The sequence below is a fragment of the Podarcis raffonei genome, chromosome 13 (assembly GCF_027172205.1).
Source record: "Podarcis raffonei isolate rPodRaf1 chromosome 13, rPodRaf1.pri, whole genome shotgun sequence".
Lineage (NCBI taxonomy): Eukaryota > Metazoa > Chordata > Lepidosauria > Squamata > Lacertidae > Podarcis > Podarcis raffonei.
The window spans coordinates 32,054,445-32,070,852 of NC_070614.1; the positions used below are offsets into that span (position 1 = coordinate 32,054,445).

The 16,408-nt window shown below is 44.1% G+C and overlaps 2 protein-coding genes across 4 annotated transcripts in view; one reads left to right on the forward strand and one right to left on the reverse strand.

The window, feature by feature from the left end:
• LOC128399809 (toll-like receptor 12) lies at nucleotides 1-6,487 on the forward strand. Its single transcript, XM_053361577.1, has 2 exons — nucleotides 1-86; nucleotides 2,604-6,487. Exons 1-2 carry the CDS (start codon nucleotides 42-44, stop codon nucleotides 5,463-5,465), a joined length of 2,907 nt encoding a protein of 968 aa, XP_053217552.1. The 5' UTR covers nucleotides 1-41; the 3' UTR covers nucleotides 5,466-6,487.
• LOC128399810 (uncharacterized serine/threonine-protein kinase SBK3-like) overlaps nucleotides 5,847-16,408 on the reverse strand; it is a 26,956-nt gene continuing 16,394 nt past the window's right edge. Inside the window, exons 1-4 of one of the 3 annotated variants that reach the window (XM_053361580.1) lie at nucleotides 15,928-16,403; nucleotides 12,034-12,231; nucleotides 9,697-9,899; nucleotides 5,849-9,053 (exon numbers count right to left, since the gene is read on the reverse strand). In XM_053361580.1, coding sequence (XP_053217555.1) covers nucleotides 8,271-9,053; nucleotides 9,697-9,899; nucleotides 12,034-12,151 — 1,104 coding nt within the window. In that variant the 5' untranslated portion in view covers nucleotides 12,152-12,231; nucleotides 15,928-16,403 and the 3' untranslated portion in view covers nucleotides 5,849-8,270. Of the gene's footprint in view, nucleotides 9,054-9,696; nucleotides 9,900-12,033; nucleotides 12,232-15,927; nucleotides 16,404-16,408 lie in introns of those variants that run through there. The other 2 variants (XM_053361579.1, XM_053361578.1) reach the window with 2 other exon arrangements.

The following is a 16,408-nucleotide window of genomic DNA, read 5'->3' on the forward strand; positions in this document are numbered from 1 at the left end:
AGTTAGCTTGAGGAGCAGGGAAAGAAATACTGGAAAAGAGAATGGCTAAACATGCAGTTCTAGCACCAGGATGGCGAAGCAAAGAGGTACTGGTAACTGGCTTTTTTCTCCCTTTTTCTCTAGGTTAGTTTTCAATGGGCTTATAATTTCATAGCAATGTATTCTGTGCAACCTGGAGAACCCACACAGATAAAAGCTGACTTTTCCCCATTTGAATGGGTATTGTTAGAGGGTTCAAATGAACATCTTAGAGGTAAAGGACATCATGGTGTGATTTTCAGGAGAGGAGTGTGTCTTTGTCTCTGTGTGCATATGGTATGGCCTGTATGGTGACAATGCCATGGAACAATAGTTGCTCATCTCCTGCTGGGTCATATTTCAAAATGATTCTAGGATGTGCACCAAGTGATTAGACCAGGGACAGGATTCAAGCCGTGTCTCATACACACAGTGTCTGAGGTGCCTCAACCGCTTCAGTTTTTCACCCAAACCCACCAAATTATCATCACTTTGTCAATGAGTAACTGAAAAAGAAGGGGCAAAGCAACAGGTTCTCCAGTTTCCTATTTGAGTGTTCAGGCCCACATAATGTTAATTGCATGAGCCAAGAGAGCTGGTCCACACATATTCATCCCACCTCCACATCGCAGGTCATGAGTTCGGTAGGTTGCACCTACCAAATGCATAAACAGTACTGAAGAGGGGCAGGGCTGTCTTTACCCAGGGGTGCAAGGGGTGCGGGGCACCTGGGTGCCGAATTCACGGGGGCGCCAGGCACCTGCTGCTGAAGCCGCCTAAGCTCTTAACTATCTACCTGTTATGAAATAATAAAGAAGTTTAATCAAGCTAGAAAAACAGAATACATATATTCCTAGGCATTACCGAAATGTATACCTACTGTTTCACTAAAGGACGTTTGACTTTGTGCGCTCATTTACCAAAGATGCGCCACGCCAGCGGCGGTGCTTGTCATTCACAACGGCGCGCTTGTCAGACTCAATGATAGCGCTTGACATTTTCAACAGTGCTGTGCACGCAAAATTAACTAAATTTGGGGGCGCTGGGCGGATCTGTGCACCCCGGTGGCACATATGCTAAAGTTGGCCCTGAAAATGGGTCAGCCCAGGACACAATGTGGGAGTAGGCTGAGCACAGCCACACTCCCATGGTTCATACAACTGACATTTTGTGGGCCTTCACATACAAAGAGAGTTCCTGCAAAGCAGGGATAGGGAAGCTGTGGCCCTCCAGATATTGTTGGAGTACAGATCCTATCCCTGACAATTGGCCATGCTAGCTGAGGCTAATGGGAGTTGAGCAATGCTCAACAGTGCCCTACACTGTCATTCTAATATATTCACTTGCTTTTAACTATTTAGGGTTACATTGCTTTTTCATACATGCAGGACCAAATTTGTGTATAAGATAGAAAGCATATATTTTATAAGGCTGTACCAGTGTTTTTCTACTACCTAATGAACTCCTTATAGCTGTGGTGGGTGGGTGTTTTAATGCTGGTCTTAGACTTTAAATATGGGCCATCAGGAAAGAAAGTCTTGACATTCATGCCACATGGGGTAAACACAGTGCTGCCTTATAGACATCAACAAAGATGTCCTGAATTGTGTGAGGAAGTTGCCTTTCTGTGCATAACTTTACATGAAGCTGTACAGGAGAACCTGTCCATTTATTCACCTATACAAATAACTCAGGGCAGAATTAAAGATGTATTGAGAAGTCTGTTGCTAGAAGCAACCAGGTACTGAGGAAACTTCAGGAGCAAGGGCAAAACGGCTTCCCTCAATAATTAAGGGATATTAATACAAGGTCTGGGGTGCTCTGGTCCATGGGGTCATGAAGAGTCGGACACGACTAAATGACTAAACAACAACAGTACAAGGTCAGTTATTCCCCAAACTTTAAAGAAAGAAAATTGGGGTGGAAAGACCAAGGTAAAGGTTGTTTTCATGGAGCCAAGTTTAACAAGTACAATATATAAAACTGTGGTACATATTTAATGTTTCCATGTTACATAAGATGGGCACCTTAATCTCAAATTCCCATGCTTTTTGATACATGAGTGAATTTGTATGCACCTGATCTCTAATATTAATCCAAATGTATACATATTAATTCAAGACTCTTAAAAGGCTTCAGAATAAAGTGAAGTGAGTAGACCAACTGATAAGAGTGTGACAACACTCCACATATAAAATAGTTTCAAGCACTTACCTGCCCTAGCAAAGAGATTCTGGGAACTGTATTTCTTCTTTGAAGAGATGCAGAAGCTTTAGCAAAGCCTTCACTTAGCATTCATTCCAAAATTCAGTTCCAGAGTTCATTGTGGGAATTATCATGATAACGAAATAGGCTTTAAACAAGTGTCAAGATTTTTAATGTTGCTAACATTACATTAGAGATGTGTATAAAAAGTGTGCCTCTGTGAAAAGATTCCCTGCATTCCCCAATGCGAATTGCAGAATACCAGGTACCAGTGTCTGCATGTCAAACAGTAGGCAGTTTTGATCACCGCAAGTACCTCTTTAAAAAAACCAAACAGTGATCACTAGATGGACAATGTATGATTCCCAAATATCTTTCAGAGAGATGGAAGCCCTTTTCAGAGGAGCTGCTGGAATAAATTGGAAGCAAGAAGAGTGGCCAGCATCTTCCTGCTCTTCCTGTTTCTGAGCCCACCTTTCTGCAAGGCGACGCTCACCAGCAAATGTCAGATCACTGAGGGCTGGCTACGACCATACACATCTGAACCCCTATCCCTCTGTCTCTCTGCTTCAGATGCGGGTCTGGTTGCATTCTGTAGCAATGTCACCTCCTTGCAAGAAGATCTGGCTACTGTTCCTGAGCTGGTGAGTGCCCTTTGTCTCTCCGGGAGTGTTGTCATTTATGAACGAGCTTTCTCGTCTTTTCCAGAACTTAATCACCTGAGCATCAACTTGAAGGCACCTGTTATCTCACCCAGGGCTTTCCTGGGCCTGGACAAACTACAATACTTATCAATCCACCACTCAGATACAGGCTGCAGCAACAGCTCCATCCCAACTCAAGCCTTCCACCAATTAGAGCAACTGCAGACTTTGAACATGAAGGGCATCTATCTCACAGGACAACGAGGGATAAATCTTCCAAGTCACTTAAAATCGCTTTCCATTTCTGGATGCTGCTTAGACCAATTTTCAGAGCTGTTCAGCATTTTCCCATCTTTGCAGTCAGTGCCTCACGTGTCTGTAGATAACTGTGAAATAGGGAGGTTTCCCCACTCTTTGTATCTGAGGCAACATCCTAACTTCTCAAGCTCTAGGGTCCCATCTTCTCAATCACAGGAAAGAACGGGTCTTTATTCTCAGAACAAAAGCTCACTTCAGTCCCTGGTGCTGAGCCATTTCCCTCTGGCACTCAGTGAGCTTCTATCCTTAGAAATAAAAGAACTTGATGCACTTTCGTTGGAGAAGACACACCACATGCATGAGAACCAGACTTTTCAAGTCTGTGCTCTGGCCTCCCGTTTCTCCCTCCGATCTCTGTCATTTTCATTGAATTACTACAAAAACTTCAACAGTGAAGAGCTTCCTGGCTGCTACTCTGTGGAGAATTTGGTACTTGAGGATAATAAAATGGAGCAAGTAGATCCCTTGCTTCTGTATAAGCTCTTCTATCTCCAGCTGTTAGATCTTTCTGGAAATCATCTTTACTGGAACCTTTGCCCACTGGAGTATGAGAAGATGAACTTTAACTCCCGGCTGAGGATTCTTGATTTCTCTGGTAACAGATTTAAAAGTCCCCAATCTACTGTATTCTCCTGCCTGCCATACTTAGAGACACTCTCACTCAATGACTGTGGGTTTGAGAACATTCCAGTATCTGCCTTCTCTAGACTTGGCCAACTTAAGGTTTTGAATCTGAGAAACAATCGATTACGCAACCTTGCAAATGCCTCTTTCTATAAACTGTCCAGCCTGGTTTCCTTAGACTTGTGTGGTAATCCCATCACACAGTTTGAAAGCGATTCATTCCAGGGTTTGGCTTTTTTGAGAGAACTCCAAATAGGCTTTCCATATTTTCAGGAAGGGGAAGAAACCCTGAGATTCTCAGCGAAAAATGTAGAAAGTATTGTATTGCAAAATTTTTCATCAATTGCCTTATACAATCCGCCACAGTCTGACTTTGCTTCAGTGCAGACTATGACTCTAAGTGGCTGCTTTGAATTTTACAACTTGTCTCATAACACATTTTTCCCCAATGTGCGATTGATGCATTGGAAGCAAGCTTTGGAATGTGATTCTTCTAAGCCCCTCCATCTGCTTTTCCCTGTGCTGGAGCAGCTTGTTTACAAGTATAAGTTAGAAGCAAGATATACTGGATGGAATTTCAACATGTCACATCTGTCCAAGCTGCAACTGCTTGAGGTGCACAACCTGCCTGAAGTACCTTACGGTTCCTCTGCACCAGAGATGCAGTCCCTCTTCATGGATCTGCCCCAGGTGGAGGCCCTGAGAATGGTGAACAGCAACATCAGGTACATCTCAGCAAAGTTCTTCAGAAGAAAGTGCAAACTCAAGCAACTCGTGCTAGAGAAGGAGGCCTTCCTGGAACTTGACAGTGACATTCAGGATCAAATACTGGGACAAATGCCTCTCCGCTACTTGCATTTTTCCAGTGTCACCTTCAGGTGTGACTGCTCAAGTGCCTGGCTCATTGACTGGGCCATCAGAAGGAAAGAGATTTATGTATTTGGGCTGGAGCATGCAGACTGTCTGGATGTCCAAAGGAGAGAAAAGAAAGGCAACTATCTGTCTTTCATAGAGCAGAACTGTAGTCAGGATGTTGGCTTCCTCCTTTTTGTTTCAACCTCCTCGGTGCTGTTCCTCCTTATTTCACTCCCTATCCTGAAAGCCACTTGCGGCTCAGAGCTTCTTTTCCTGATCTACATCCTGAGAGCATGGTGGCATGGACTGTTGAATAACAGAAAAGGCCAGAGGTTTGAGTATGATGCTTTTGTGTCCTACAGCAGTCAGGACCAGGAGTGGGTGTTGCAGCACTTGGTGCCCAATCTGGAGCAGAAGGGACCCCCCTTCCTGAAGCTCTGTCTCCACAACCGGGACTTTGTGGTGGGCAAGGCCATTGTGGACAATATCATGGAGAGTCTTTACAGCAGCTACAAGACCATCTGTGTTATCAGCCACCATGCCCTCAACAGCTCCTGGTGTTCTCTGGAGATGACCCTGGCCACATACCGTCTTGTGGCTGAGCAAGAGGATACGTTGATCCTGTTGTTCATGGAACACATCTCCAGATACCATCTCTCAGCCTATCATCGTCTGGCAAAGCTGGTGAAGAGGAAGGCGTATCTAGACTGGCCTCAGGAGCCAGCTGCCCAGGCTGCCTTTTGGGATAGGTTGAGGAAGATACTGAAGCAACACTGTGGTGGGGAGGAACCAAAGCTTTAAGCATTCTGTGTTGTCCAACTTGGCTATGCAGTGAGCATCCAACAAACTTCTGCCCAACGAGATTTATTTCTTATCTTGCAAAATAATTAGTTGTGAAAAGATGTAGGCAAGCTTAATGGAGTCTTGACCAGAGAAACCAAGAGAGTTCACATACAGACACAAACACTGCTAAATCTTGTTCCCACATAACGTTTTTGTTTACTCGGATGTGTCCTATTTCTATGTAAATGAAAGAATGTTATATCATGGATAGCATTATTGTCAAATATTTTCCTGCTTGTGTGTAATGTACACAAACTCTGAGGTCTAACCTACACAAACACTGCATTACACTGGAGTGTGCAGAACCATCATAGAATTAAGCCTTCTTTCTTGGCAACAATTTTATTACAGAAATTTCATCAACCATACAGTACAATAAATATACATATAATATCCTGTATAATTCATTATTTTAACAAGCCAAACCGTTTTTTCCTGCATTCACCATATTTAAAAAATCCATATATTTACTCTCAGGTCTTGGTCTGCTGGAAACATAAAGCATTCTGGTTTCTTTGCTGTCCTTTGGTACAGCTGACGTATTGCTTTTTCTCTAAATAGTTGAAAAGGTAATTAAAATGGAGTTTCCAGCATATTAATATAGCACTATATCATGCAGCAACACCCTTCCTTTGTGGCCAAGATCCTCATATAATATTTACCCCCAAGAAAGTCCCATTCAGTTAAAAGTTTGTTACTTGCAGTTCAGCTTGTTCAATTGCTTCCTATTAATTGCACCTGGGAGATGAATGATCACCCCGTGAATAGTCTCTCAGAATTTCTCCACTGACAATTTCTCTTTCTGAGGAAAGATGTTTTGATTACTGATCTCTTTTCTTTTCTTTACTGGTGAAACAGCACTATTTGGAGAGTGGGAATAAATATAACAGAAGGAAACTAGTAATTAAAGCAATAACAGAAACTGACATTTGGGTATTCTGAATGGCAAATTAAAGAGGCAATTAATAGGTTATTTAGCACCAATCCCCTAATCAGGGGGCAAAACAAGATCTGAAAAGAGGAACTGCTGAAACTTTAAGGCTTAAATTTATAGGGATATGTTTCATCTCCCTGTAGCCTTCAGTTTAGTCTGCCATAAGTAAAAAAGCGAAGCTTTTTTAGCACTGACACTGCTTTAAAGATCCTCTTGACAAACAAGAACCTACAGCTGTTTTTGGACTATGTGAAGTTAAGGACAGCATTTCCATCCACACTACTCTAGTGCTGGAGCTCTAAATAGCAGCCATGGGAATCTTGTGGGAGATAGCAGCAAAACCTAACAAACACATATTCTTGCTGAGTTAGCATGAGAAGGGGCTATGTCCACAGAGCTGTATTGCTGATAGATAGTCAGACCACCAAATTAAAATTGGCACCGAGGGCTCTGTGTTATGTCATCCCCCCCCCCCTTCTCCTGGAGAGGAAGGAGCATGCAGTACTTCCTGTTCCTCTCTCTCCCTTTGACAGCCATGGATGCAGATATGCCTCTACTTACTCCAGCTTTAGGTGCATAACTGAAGATGTTTATACTACAAATGTATTTTGCTTGCATAGTTTTTACTGCTACCATTGCTTGAACCAATGCTAGATTATAAGTAAACAAGCTATAGCTTTTAACTTACTTTCCGAGTTGTTGCCCAATCTTTATTGAGCAGGGTAAGAAAGGCGAGCCAACTTACTTCATAGCTGGACTTGCTAAAAATAAGGTTTTACAGTCTAATTCCTATTCTTTTAATTGTTCAGTTTGGGGTGGGATTTTAAAACTCTGTTCACCCCATACACATGGCCTAGAGGGATAAAGTGCAATTAATATATCCTCTCCTACCCACTAAAACCTATCCTATACTTCTCTCTGATCTTAATGCTAGCCATCACAGTGCTAAGGCTGGATATTAGCCTTCTGCTTGCTCTTTAAGATTAAAACTCAGCATTTCCCCACCCTAGGACTGGACTGAGGGGTGGGCATGTTGCCTTTTACTCTTAAATATCAGGTAGAGGGATGATCTCCAGTCTCAGCACTGTGGTGCTGAGCATTAAGATCAGGGAGAAATGATTCCTATGACTGCTCTCCAGATATCCCCTCTAAAGGGATGCCAGAGGGATCTTTTATCTCTCCATAGGTGGATCTAAAGAGAAGGAAGAGGAATTTTATGCCTCAATCTGGAGATTTAAGTGCCCCATCTGCTCCTTAAAGAGCAGGCGAGATTTCCAAATCAGGTTGTGGACTTGAAGGCCTGGTGGTCCTGATCCGGCCTGTGAGTTAGCCATCCCTGTTTTAAAGGTACAGGAGCTGTGAGAAGCTGGAACAGAACTCTGCCTGTTCCTCATGAGCAGGCCGGTCCAGCGATCATATTTTATTTCTTTAAAATTGTCATAATTGTCTAAAAAAAATCATGGTGAGATGATACAGAAAATTCTGGACTGCAACACCTTAATAATGACATTGCCTAGATGCTCCACAAAAAGTAAGAGAACAAAGGAAGGCATCTCCAGCTAATCCAGCTAAAGAGGAAGCAACCGTTATCTTCTCTAGTGATGTTCCTGCTATTGAAATAAAGGTTGTTCTGCTGATACCATTGCTACCCAACTACACACTATCTCTCTGGCAGGGAGTAGATCACCCATTACTGACTAGCTAGTTCTATCCAACCTGACCAATAGCAGAGATGGCATTATACTGAACAAACTACTGCTAAGTCTTATTTCCCTTACTTGGGTCTTTCAACTCATTTCAGCATGTTCATGGAAGAGGATTATCTAAAATCAGGGCTGGAGCCCAGGCTCAGTTAGCCATGAGGCTTCCTGTGGACTGGGATTGCTTCCAGGGCTATGACCATTCTGAATGGTGTGGGTTTTCTCACAGAGAATTAGCTCAGGCAGTATTTCCCCTGGATAATTCTCCTGAGATCTATTGCCCAGGTTAGTATTGCCCCCAATAGGGTCATTGAGGACAGCACCTGAATCCATTGTATTCAGAGGTTCATCTTGGGGACTCTGTGTGCCTCCACAGCTGCCCACCCGCCAAGGCAGAGCTAAGTACTTGTGCACTTCAACAGCAGGACTGCGGCGGTTAGGGTCAATGGCCATTAGGTGGCGGAACAGACCCAAGAGATGGGTGGTAAAGCCTCTCCACAGGGCCGGAGCCTCCCCTGGCACCGTGCGGTTCTGCCAGATGCCAAATTCCTCAAACTGAGGGTCAGGGCTCATGGCCACATCCCAAGGGAAGCAACCTGTACAAATACAGAACAGTAGCACGCCAAAGGCCCAGACATCCAGGCTGGGGTCTAGAGCCAAAGTCTCGGTGCCTTCCAAAAGGCACAATTCAGGTGGGGAGTAGGGCAGAGTGCCAGACATAGCAGCCACTTGTGTGCCTTCCACTCGTGTGAGGCCGAAGTCTCCCAGTTTCACCTGACGACACTCTTTGTCAAAAAGCATCACATTGTCCAGCTTTATGTCCCGGTGCACCAAGCCTTTGCCATGCATGAAATCCAACGCCTCGGCCAGTTGGGCTGCACACCGCTTCACCTGTACCTCAGGAAGGCCCTCCTGTTGAGAAAGAGAAAAGAGAGCAGGGGGTAAAGATGAGCAGTACCTCTTGAAAAGGATTACCCTCCAGCCTCCATCTTTCAGAGGAATGGGACCAGTTTGGAAGCACTGTCGTTGAGTCAAGTGCAAATGGACCTTTCATTGAAAGAAGCTAACTAGATGTAATTGCCTGTAACTATGATGTCACCTAGACGCCTCCCCCCCCCAATCCTTAGAACAGTTTTGCTATATTATCATCAGCTGCTTAACACTGGAGCACTGAAGGCAAAGGATAAACATAAAAATGGGGAAAGATACTGTGGCACTTTAAAGAACAAAAAGGTGGCCAGTTGAACCAGCATTTAATTAATATGCTAGGCTGCAATGTTTCCCAAACTTGTGTCTCCCTAGCTAACAGGACCAGTGGTCAGGGATGGTGAAAACAGCTGGAGATCCAAGTTTTGACAACAATGTGCTAGGGTGTGTTTCAGCCATTCATATTAGAGCCAGGAGGAAGCTGGAGCTACACTGCAGGCTCACTCTGAGTTTTAGATTACAATTGCTTGCATGTTTAATCTTTCCCTATACACAAAATCCTACTTTCCCACCTGTGCTGAGACTCTCCCATTTGTAGGCCCCACAAAGTTTCCATCCCACTTCGTACCCCTGAATTCAGGATGGCACAAAGGTCACCAGCTGGTGCCAGCTCCTGTGCAAAGCCATAATGTGTAGATGTCTCAAAAGCAATGCCAGTGGTTCGGAGAAGGGCGCGGTGTGAGGAGAGGCAGAGAGCAATACAGTATTCCCGCAGGAACTCATGCCTCCCTGTCCGCTCCTTGGACATCAGCTTCAGAGCCATCGATGTTCCTGCAAACAACAACAAAATGTCAGCGGCTGGACATCAGAGGGTGCCTGGGTGCCACAGCACCAAAAGTAGTGCCCATGTCACACATAAATCTTCTGTTTAGTACTTGATACCTGCACGCGCCAAGCATTGTACCTCGAAAACACAGTTCACACAGCGGCTAACCTGTAAGCCCTTAGAAGCTGATCATCCTTGGATTGGGAGAAGGAACACTCAGGTCAGAAGCTCTGGAGGGCAATTCAAACTCTGGCAACACACTTGTTTTCAGAAATTAACTGCTGCATACCATTGTCTCCGCAGCAGGGGGCACTGCAAAGCTAGTTTCAAATGGTGAGGAAGATCTTTCATCTGGGTAACAGAAAAAATAATCTGTCCCTAACCTGGGTTTGGGACTCAGATTGAATCTGTTGTTCAGTGACATACTCTTCTACATTTATGTGCAAATGGTTACCTCCTTCCTTCTTATTCTTACAGCTGTGAGGCTGGCTAGCTTGCTACTTGGACTGCTGCAGGCACTTGGCATCGCCAACACAGCACCTGCTGGCTGGCAGCTGCCCACACTCCTGGGATGACACAGCTAATTAATTACAGGATTTAGTGAACTAGAAGAGGGCAGTGGGGCAGCTTGGGCTGAGCTGCAGCAGAGCCAGCTCCAGGCAGGTCTTAAGTCAAGCGTTAGCCCTAGGGCATGTTTGCAGTACTAGAGGGTAGGTTCTCTTCAAGACTAGGGTCAATCTCAAGACAAGACCACACTCTAATCTGGTTAACATCCCATTTCCCGCAGCAACTTTTACTTATCGTGTTCCTGATTTTCTCCATAGCAGCCCATGGAATTCTGTCCTACTCCTTCCCAACAAACCTTTAGCTTTCTAAAAGGACAAATTTTCCTGTGATACTACACCCCTCCCCTAATTCTCACTGGGAGTGAGGGGCAAAGAGAAGGACAGTTCTTTTGCATTGTCTGTGGCCCATAATGGCTCAGTACTTCTTTCCACATTGTTCAGCCAATATGGTTTCCATAAACTAACCCATGTATTCCTTGTCTGGCACAGTTCTGCAGCTTGCATTTTCCCTTTGTATCCCAAATATTATCCAAATATTACGGTTTATTAGCTTCTAATATTCACTAACAGACTTTGGTACTCTGGTCCCCAGCTGTAACAGCACATTGCCTCCTGTGGGCTGGCGTGGCCCTTATGAACATCAGAAGAACCTGCTGTATTTGTCCAAAGGTCCATCGAGTTCAGCACTCTGTTCTCACAGATGCAACCAGATGCTCATAGGAAGCCCATTCAATAACATTATTTCCACTTGTGATTCGCAGCAACTGATATTTAGAGGCATACTGACTCAGACAGTGGAGGCAGAAAATGGCTAGTAAACTAGATAAACTTCTTGTCCAAGAATTTTTCTAATCCTCTTTTAAAGCCATTGAAATTGGTGGCCATCTTGACATTCTGTGGGAGTGAATTCTACAAGTTAACTATGTGCTGTGTGGAGAACTCTCTTTTGTCTGTCCTGAATCTTCCAACACTCAGCTTCATTGGATATCCCCAAGCTACAACATAATGAGACAGGGACAAAAATGTCCTTCCTCCACCCAGTGCATGAACTGTATACAGTTGTACTTTGGATGCCAATTGCCTTGGTACTCGGACGTTTTGGCTCCCGAACACCGCAAACTTGGAATTGAGTGTTCCAGTTTGTGAATGTTCTTTGGTACCTGAATGTCCGATGGGGCTTCCGCAGCTTCTAATTGGCTGCAGGAGCTTCCTGCAGCCAATCAGAAGCTGCGCTTTGGTTTCCAAACATTTTGGAAATCAAATGGACTTCCAGAACGGATTCAGTTCGACTTCCAAGGTATATCTGTACACCTCTTATCATTTCCCCGCTTGTTCACTAAACGAAAAGGCCTCAAATGTTATAGTCATTCGTCATAGGGGAGTTGTTCCATCCTCTTGATCATTTTGGTTACCCTTTTCTGAACCTTTTCCAGGTGAGATGAACAGAATAGTACACTGTATTTCAAGTGGTCATGCTACAGATCTGTGTAACAGCATCACGGTATTGGCTGTTTGGTTATCAGTCACTTTCCTAATGATCCCTAGCATGGAATTTGCCTTTTCACACTCTCACCTCTCTCACGATGCTGGATGTGCAGAACATGTCCATAGGAGCCACTGCCTAGCTCCTTGGCTATGTCGTATTTCTCCTCTACTTCTAGCTGAGGTAAGCTGTCTGAGGTGATGCACATGAGCTGTTCTATGAGCTCCTCATTGTCTTCAATATCTTCCAGTGCCTCAGTTGAGGTGGTGTTCTGCTCATGAATAGAGCCTGTGGAGAGAAAGGAGGAATGATAATTTTTCTAAATTATCTGTAATCCACATGTAGTCTTCTAATTCTCTGTAATCCACATGTAGTCTTCTAAATTCCATTGGAAGATGAAGAAAGTTTGTTTTCTCCTGTTCTGGAGGGTTGTAACCTGCACCAATGGCTGCAAGTTACAAGAAAGGAGAGTCAGACTAATCATTAGGAAGAACTTTCTAATAGTAAGAGCTGTTTGACAATGGAACAAACTCCCTTGGAGGGTGGTGAACTCTCTACTGGAGGTTTTTAAGCAGAGGTTGGATGGCTACCTGTCATGGATGCTTTAGTTGAGATTCCTGCATCACGGGGTTGGACTTGATGACCCTCGGTGTTCCTTCCAGCTTTACAATTCTATGACCCCATCCCATGATTCTATGAAGGCTGACCTCCAACATCAACAGCAGAGTAAGGGGAGAGGCCGCCTTTCCCCTCAATTTGGCTGGGCTCATTTATTTATTTTTGCAAGAGCACAAAAGATGAGGAATCCTACACTTAATTACCGTATTTTTCGCTCTATAGGATGCACTGGACCATAGGAGGGGGAGAACAGGGGGAGAAAATTCTCCCCCTCTCTGCTCAGCGCCCCTTCAGCAAAGCAGCAGGAGAAACGGAGCCCCTTCCATTTCTCCTCCTGCTTCACTGAAGAGGCGCTGTGCAGAGAGGGAAAACTGTGCAGCACCTCTCCAGCGAAGCAAAGCCTGGAGAGCAAGAGGGATCGGTGTGCACCAACCCCTCTCGCTCTCCAGGCTTCAGACGGCTATCCACAAGCCTTTGGAGCACAGCGGGAACTCCTGCTGCGCTCCGAAGGCTTGTGGATAGCTGCCTGAAGCCCCCGGAGCGCAGCCTTTGAAGCCTCTGCAGAGCAGCGGGGTGAAGGCACCCTGCTGCCCTGCGGAGTCTTTGCGCAGCCATCCCCAAGCTAGAACAGCAAGACGGAGCACTGCGCAGCGCTCCGCCTCGCTGTTCTGGCTTCGGGGACGGCCTTTGAAGCCTCCACAGGGCAGCGGGGTGCCTTCACCCCGCTGCCCTGTGGAGGCTTTGCGCAGCTAACCCCAAGCTAGAACAGCAAGATGGAGCACTGCACAGCGCTCCGTCTCCCTGTTCTGGCTTTGGGCTTAGCCGCGCATCCTGCATTCGCTCTATAGGAATATTCGCTCTTAATTTTTGGAGGGGAAAAAGTGCATCCTATAGAGCGAAAAATATGGTAACTTAGGTGAGACACAACAGATGTCACAGTTGCCTGAGGTAGGAAACTGTTGAGGACTTTGACTTTGCTTTCTTTGGGGGGAAATGGCATCTGGTCTTGCTGTGAGATAAAACAGGCGGTGGAGCAGCAGCAAGCTATGCATGCCACTTACCCATCATCAAATAAGAGGAAATGAACCACAAAAAAAGAGGTGAGGAGAGGACACATTTTCATAAGACGTGCATAAGTATGGCTGCAAATTTAGTGACAATCACTATTTATTTAAATAGACCGTAAAATACGTCTCACCACAGCGAGGGAGAATGTGAACTGTATGTCTCGCTCCCCATCTGCTGTCCAGTTAGTGTTGATGGATAACTTTAATGCTCATGCTCTCTTATTTTTCTTTTTTAAACACAACTTGGAATAAACAGCCCTTCAAATCCTCCCCTGTGCAGTGCAGGACACAGGGCTCTCTTAAAGCTTAGGCTGAGGTTCTTCCTCCTGCCTTCTGTTCAAAAACTGAACACTTTATCCTGCACAGCCCAATGAGGGAAGGTTTTGGTGCAGTTGCCCCTGATTTTAATGAGGCGCGATTCAGGTTTGCTTCCTGAATCTCTTATTATCGAAGGATGGCACTCAGGGAAGTATGCACTTAGGAGAAGAGGCAGCGGGCGGGGGGTGGGTTGTTAGATAACCAACGGGAGCAGGGAGCCAATATAGCAGCAGGCTGGGAACTGGAGCAGCGCCAGGCCAGAGGCATCCTTCCACCATCCCGCGCACCACGGGAGGACATTCCCTACATGCCGCTTGCCTGTGTGTTAGCAGATGACTCTGCAGTATGAGATCCCAGAAAGACTTTCTCAGGGAGACAGAGCAGTGCCTAGAGAAAACTGGCCGGGGTAGGGGTGCTGTGTTGAATGCAAAGCTCTGTTGCTCCGGGACCACAATAAGAAAGGTAAAAGCAGTGCTAGGTAATCTGACCCTTGTGTTATGGTCTTAAGCCCCCACCTTCCTCTGGGCTTTTTAGACAGCCGTAGGTATTCATTCGATTATGAATACGAAGCACACACACATTTAACATTTCCCCTTCCCAGCTATTCTATACTTTACATCTCCTTTTGCATTCCTGATATGGTATAGAGCGAAAAAAATAAACAAAAGGAGTTCGACTTGAAGAAGGAGGAGGAGGAGGAGGGAGGGGGAATATTCTGAGCACATGCAATTTCACATTTGAAATTTACTTAAATAGCACCATCAAAACTACAGGGATAAAATGGAAGTTGCTTCTGCTGCCCCCTGATGAGAAAAACATGGGAACATAGGACCGTTTTGTTGTAGAAAAGGGTAATAACAAAATGAACACCTGGAGCAGCGCTTACTACCATGTTTGAATGAACAGATTTACAAACTGCTAATTTTTAAGCTGAAAACAAATTTTGGTTTAAAATAAGCATTAAGAGGTTTTCAACAGCTGGCTTTAAAACTGAAATTTGAGCATTTTGAAATTTCTAATCGGAATTCTGAAAGTTTAACGACATGCTAAACTTGCACACAAATTCAAATCAGCTTTAGAGTTTTGGTTTTTTGAATGACATGTGTTTTTTCCCCACTATCCCACACAGTGGGAAGTTTCAGGGCTATATCTTACCTGGGTTTGGTTTTCTCTCACTGGAGACTATTATTTTCTAATACTTGGGCTCCCAACAGCCTAAGATCCTTCTTATCCTCCCCCACAACTGTCATAGTTCAAAAGCTTTAAAATATTTTTCATTAGTTTTTGTGCCAATCTAAAGATTCAACACATTTTATGAATAGTGGCTTCTATTCAGTTTTTTTTAAAAAAAAACTGTACAAATTTTGCATATTTGCCGTTTATCTTTTGATTTTCAAAAATTTTCTTCAAAACAGTAAATTCAGTTCTTTCCTTTATTTATTTAGCAAAACTTATGTGTTGCTTAATCAAGATATCTAACAGTTTCCATGAAATTATATAAAAAATGAATTAAAATAGCAATAAAAAAGACTTTAAAAACAGTAGACGTAATAAAATTATTAAAATGTCAATAAAACCAGTTTCAAAAACAATTGTAAATAATAAAAGTACGTCTGGGTAGACTTGCCTAAAAACAGTTTTTAGCAGACATTGAAAGCAGTACAAAGATGGCACCTGACCAATATTAATTTTCTGGGAGTTCTGGAGAATGGGTGCTGCTGCACTAAAATATTGATTTCTCATAGGTGAATAATGAATATTATGTGGTGTTTGTAAAGTGCCGGTTCCACAGTTAACATCATTAGAGTAAGCTCTTATAACCCCAAATCAAATATCTGTGCGGCTGAATCATTATTACCAAATATGTGTGAGTTAAATACAGGTGTTTTCCCCTAAGTTTAGAAGCTTTTACCTGCTTATATTTAAGACCTTTAAATAAGTTGCCTTACCCTTGCCCCGCTAAAACCCCTGTCATGCTCACAGTTATTGCAGCTGTGCTTTTGCGGTCTCTGGGTGTCCCACTCCGCCAGTCATTTAGTTTGTTGATTTAAAATGTTTTCATCATTATTTCCCTTTTAAAAACCTCAAGCAGCAAACAGAAGGTTAAAAATATAATAAAACATAATTACAAGATTACTAAATAAAGCAGATACACACACACACACACACACACACGTACGTTAAGTATGATAAGGGGCTAGTTTCCGATCCACCCTAAACCAGCAGGAATCATGAGCAAGCTGAGCAATTCAGGTCAGGAGTTTGAAAAGGTATGGCTTGCAAGGTGGTGGGCAAGGCCTCATTCTTGTAATAAAAGCTGTTTATCATAAATTTAAACTTAAACGGAAAATATTTGGGGCAATCAGGTGTTCTGGGTAGAAGCCTGGCCCCCTCATTTCAGGGATGCTTCTCATGAGACCAAAGGCACACAAACAGCAGGCCTGTTTTGGGGCCAGTGCACT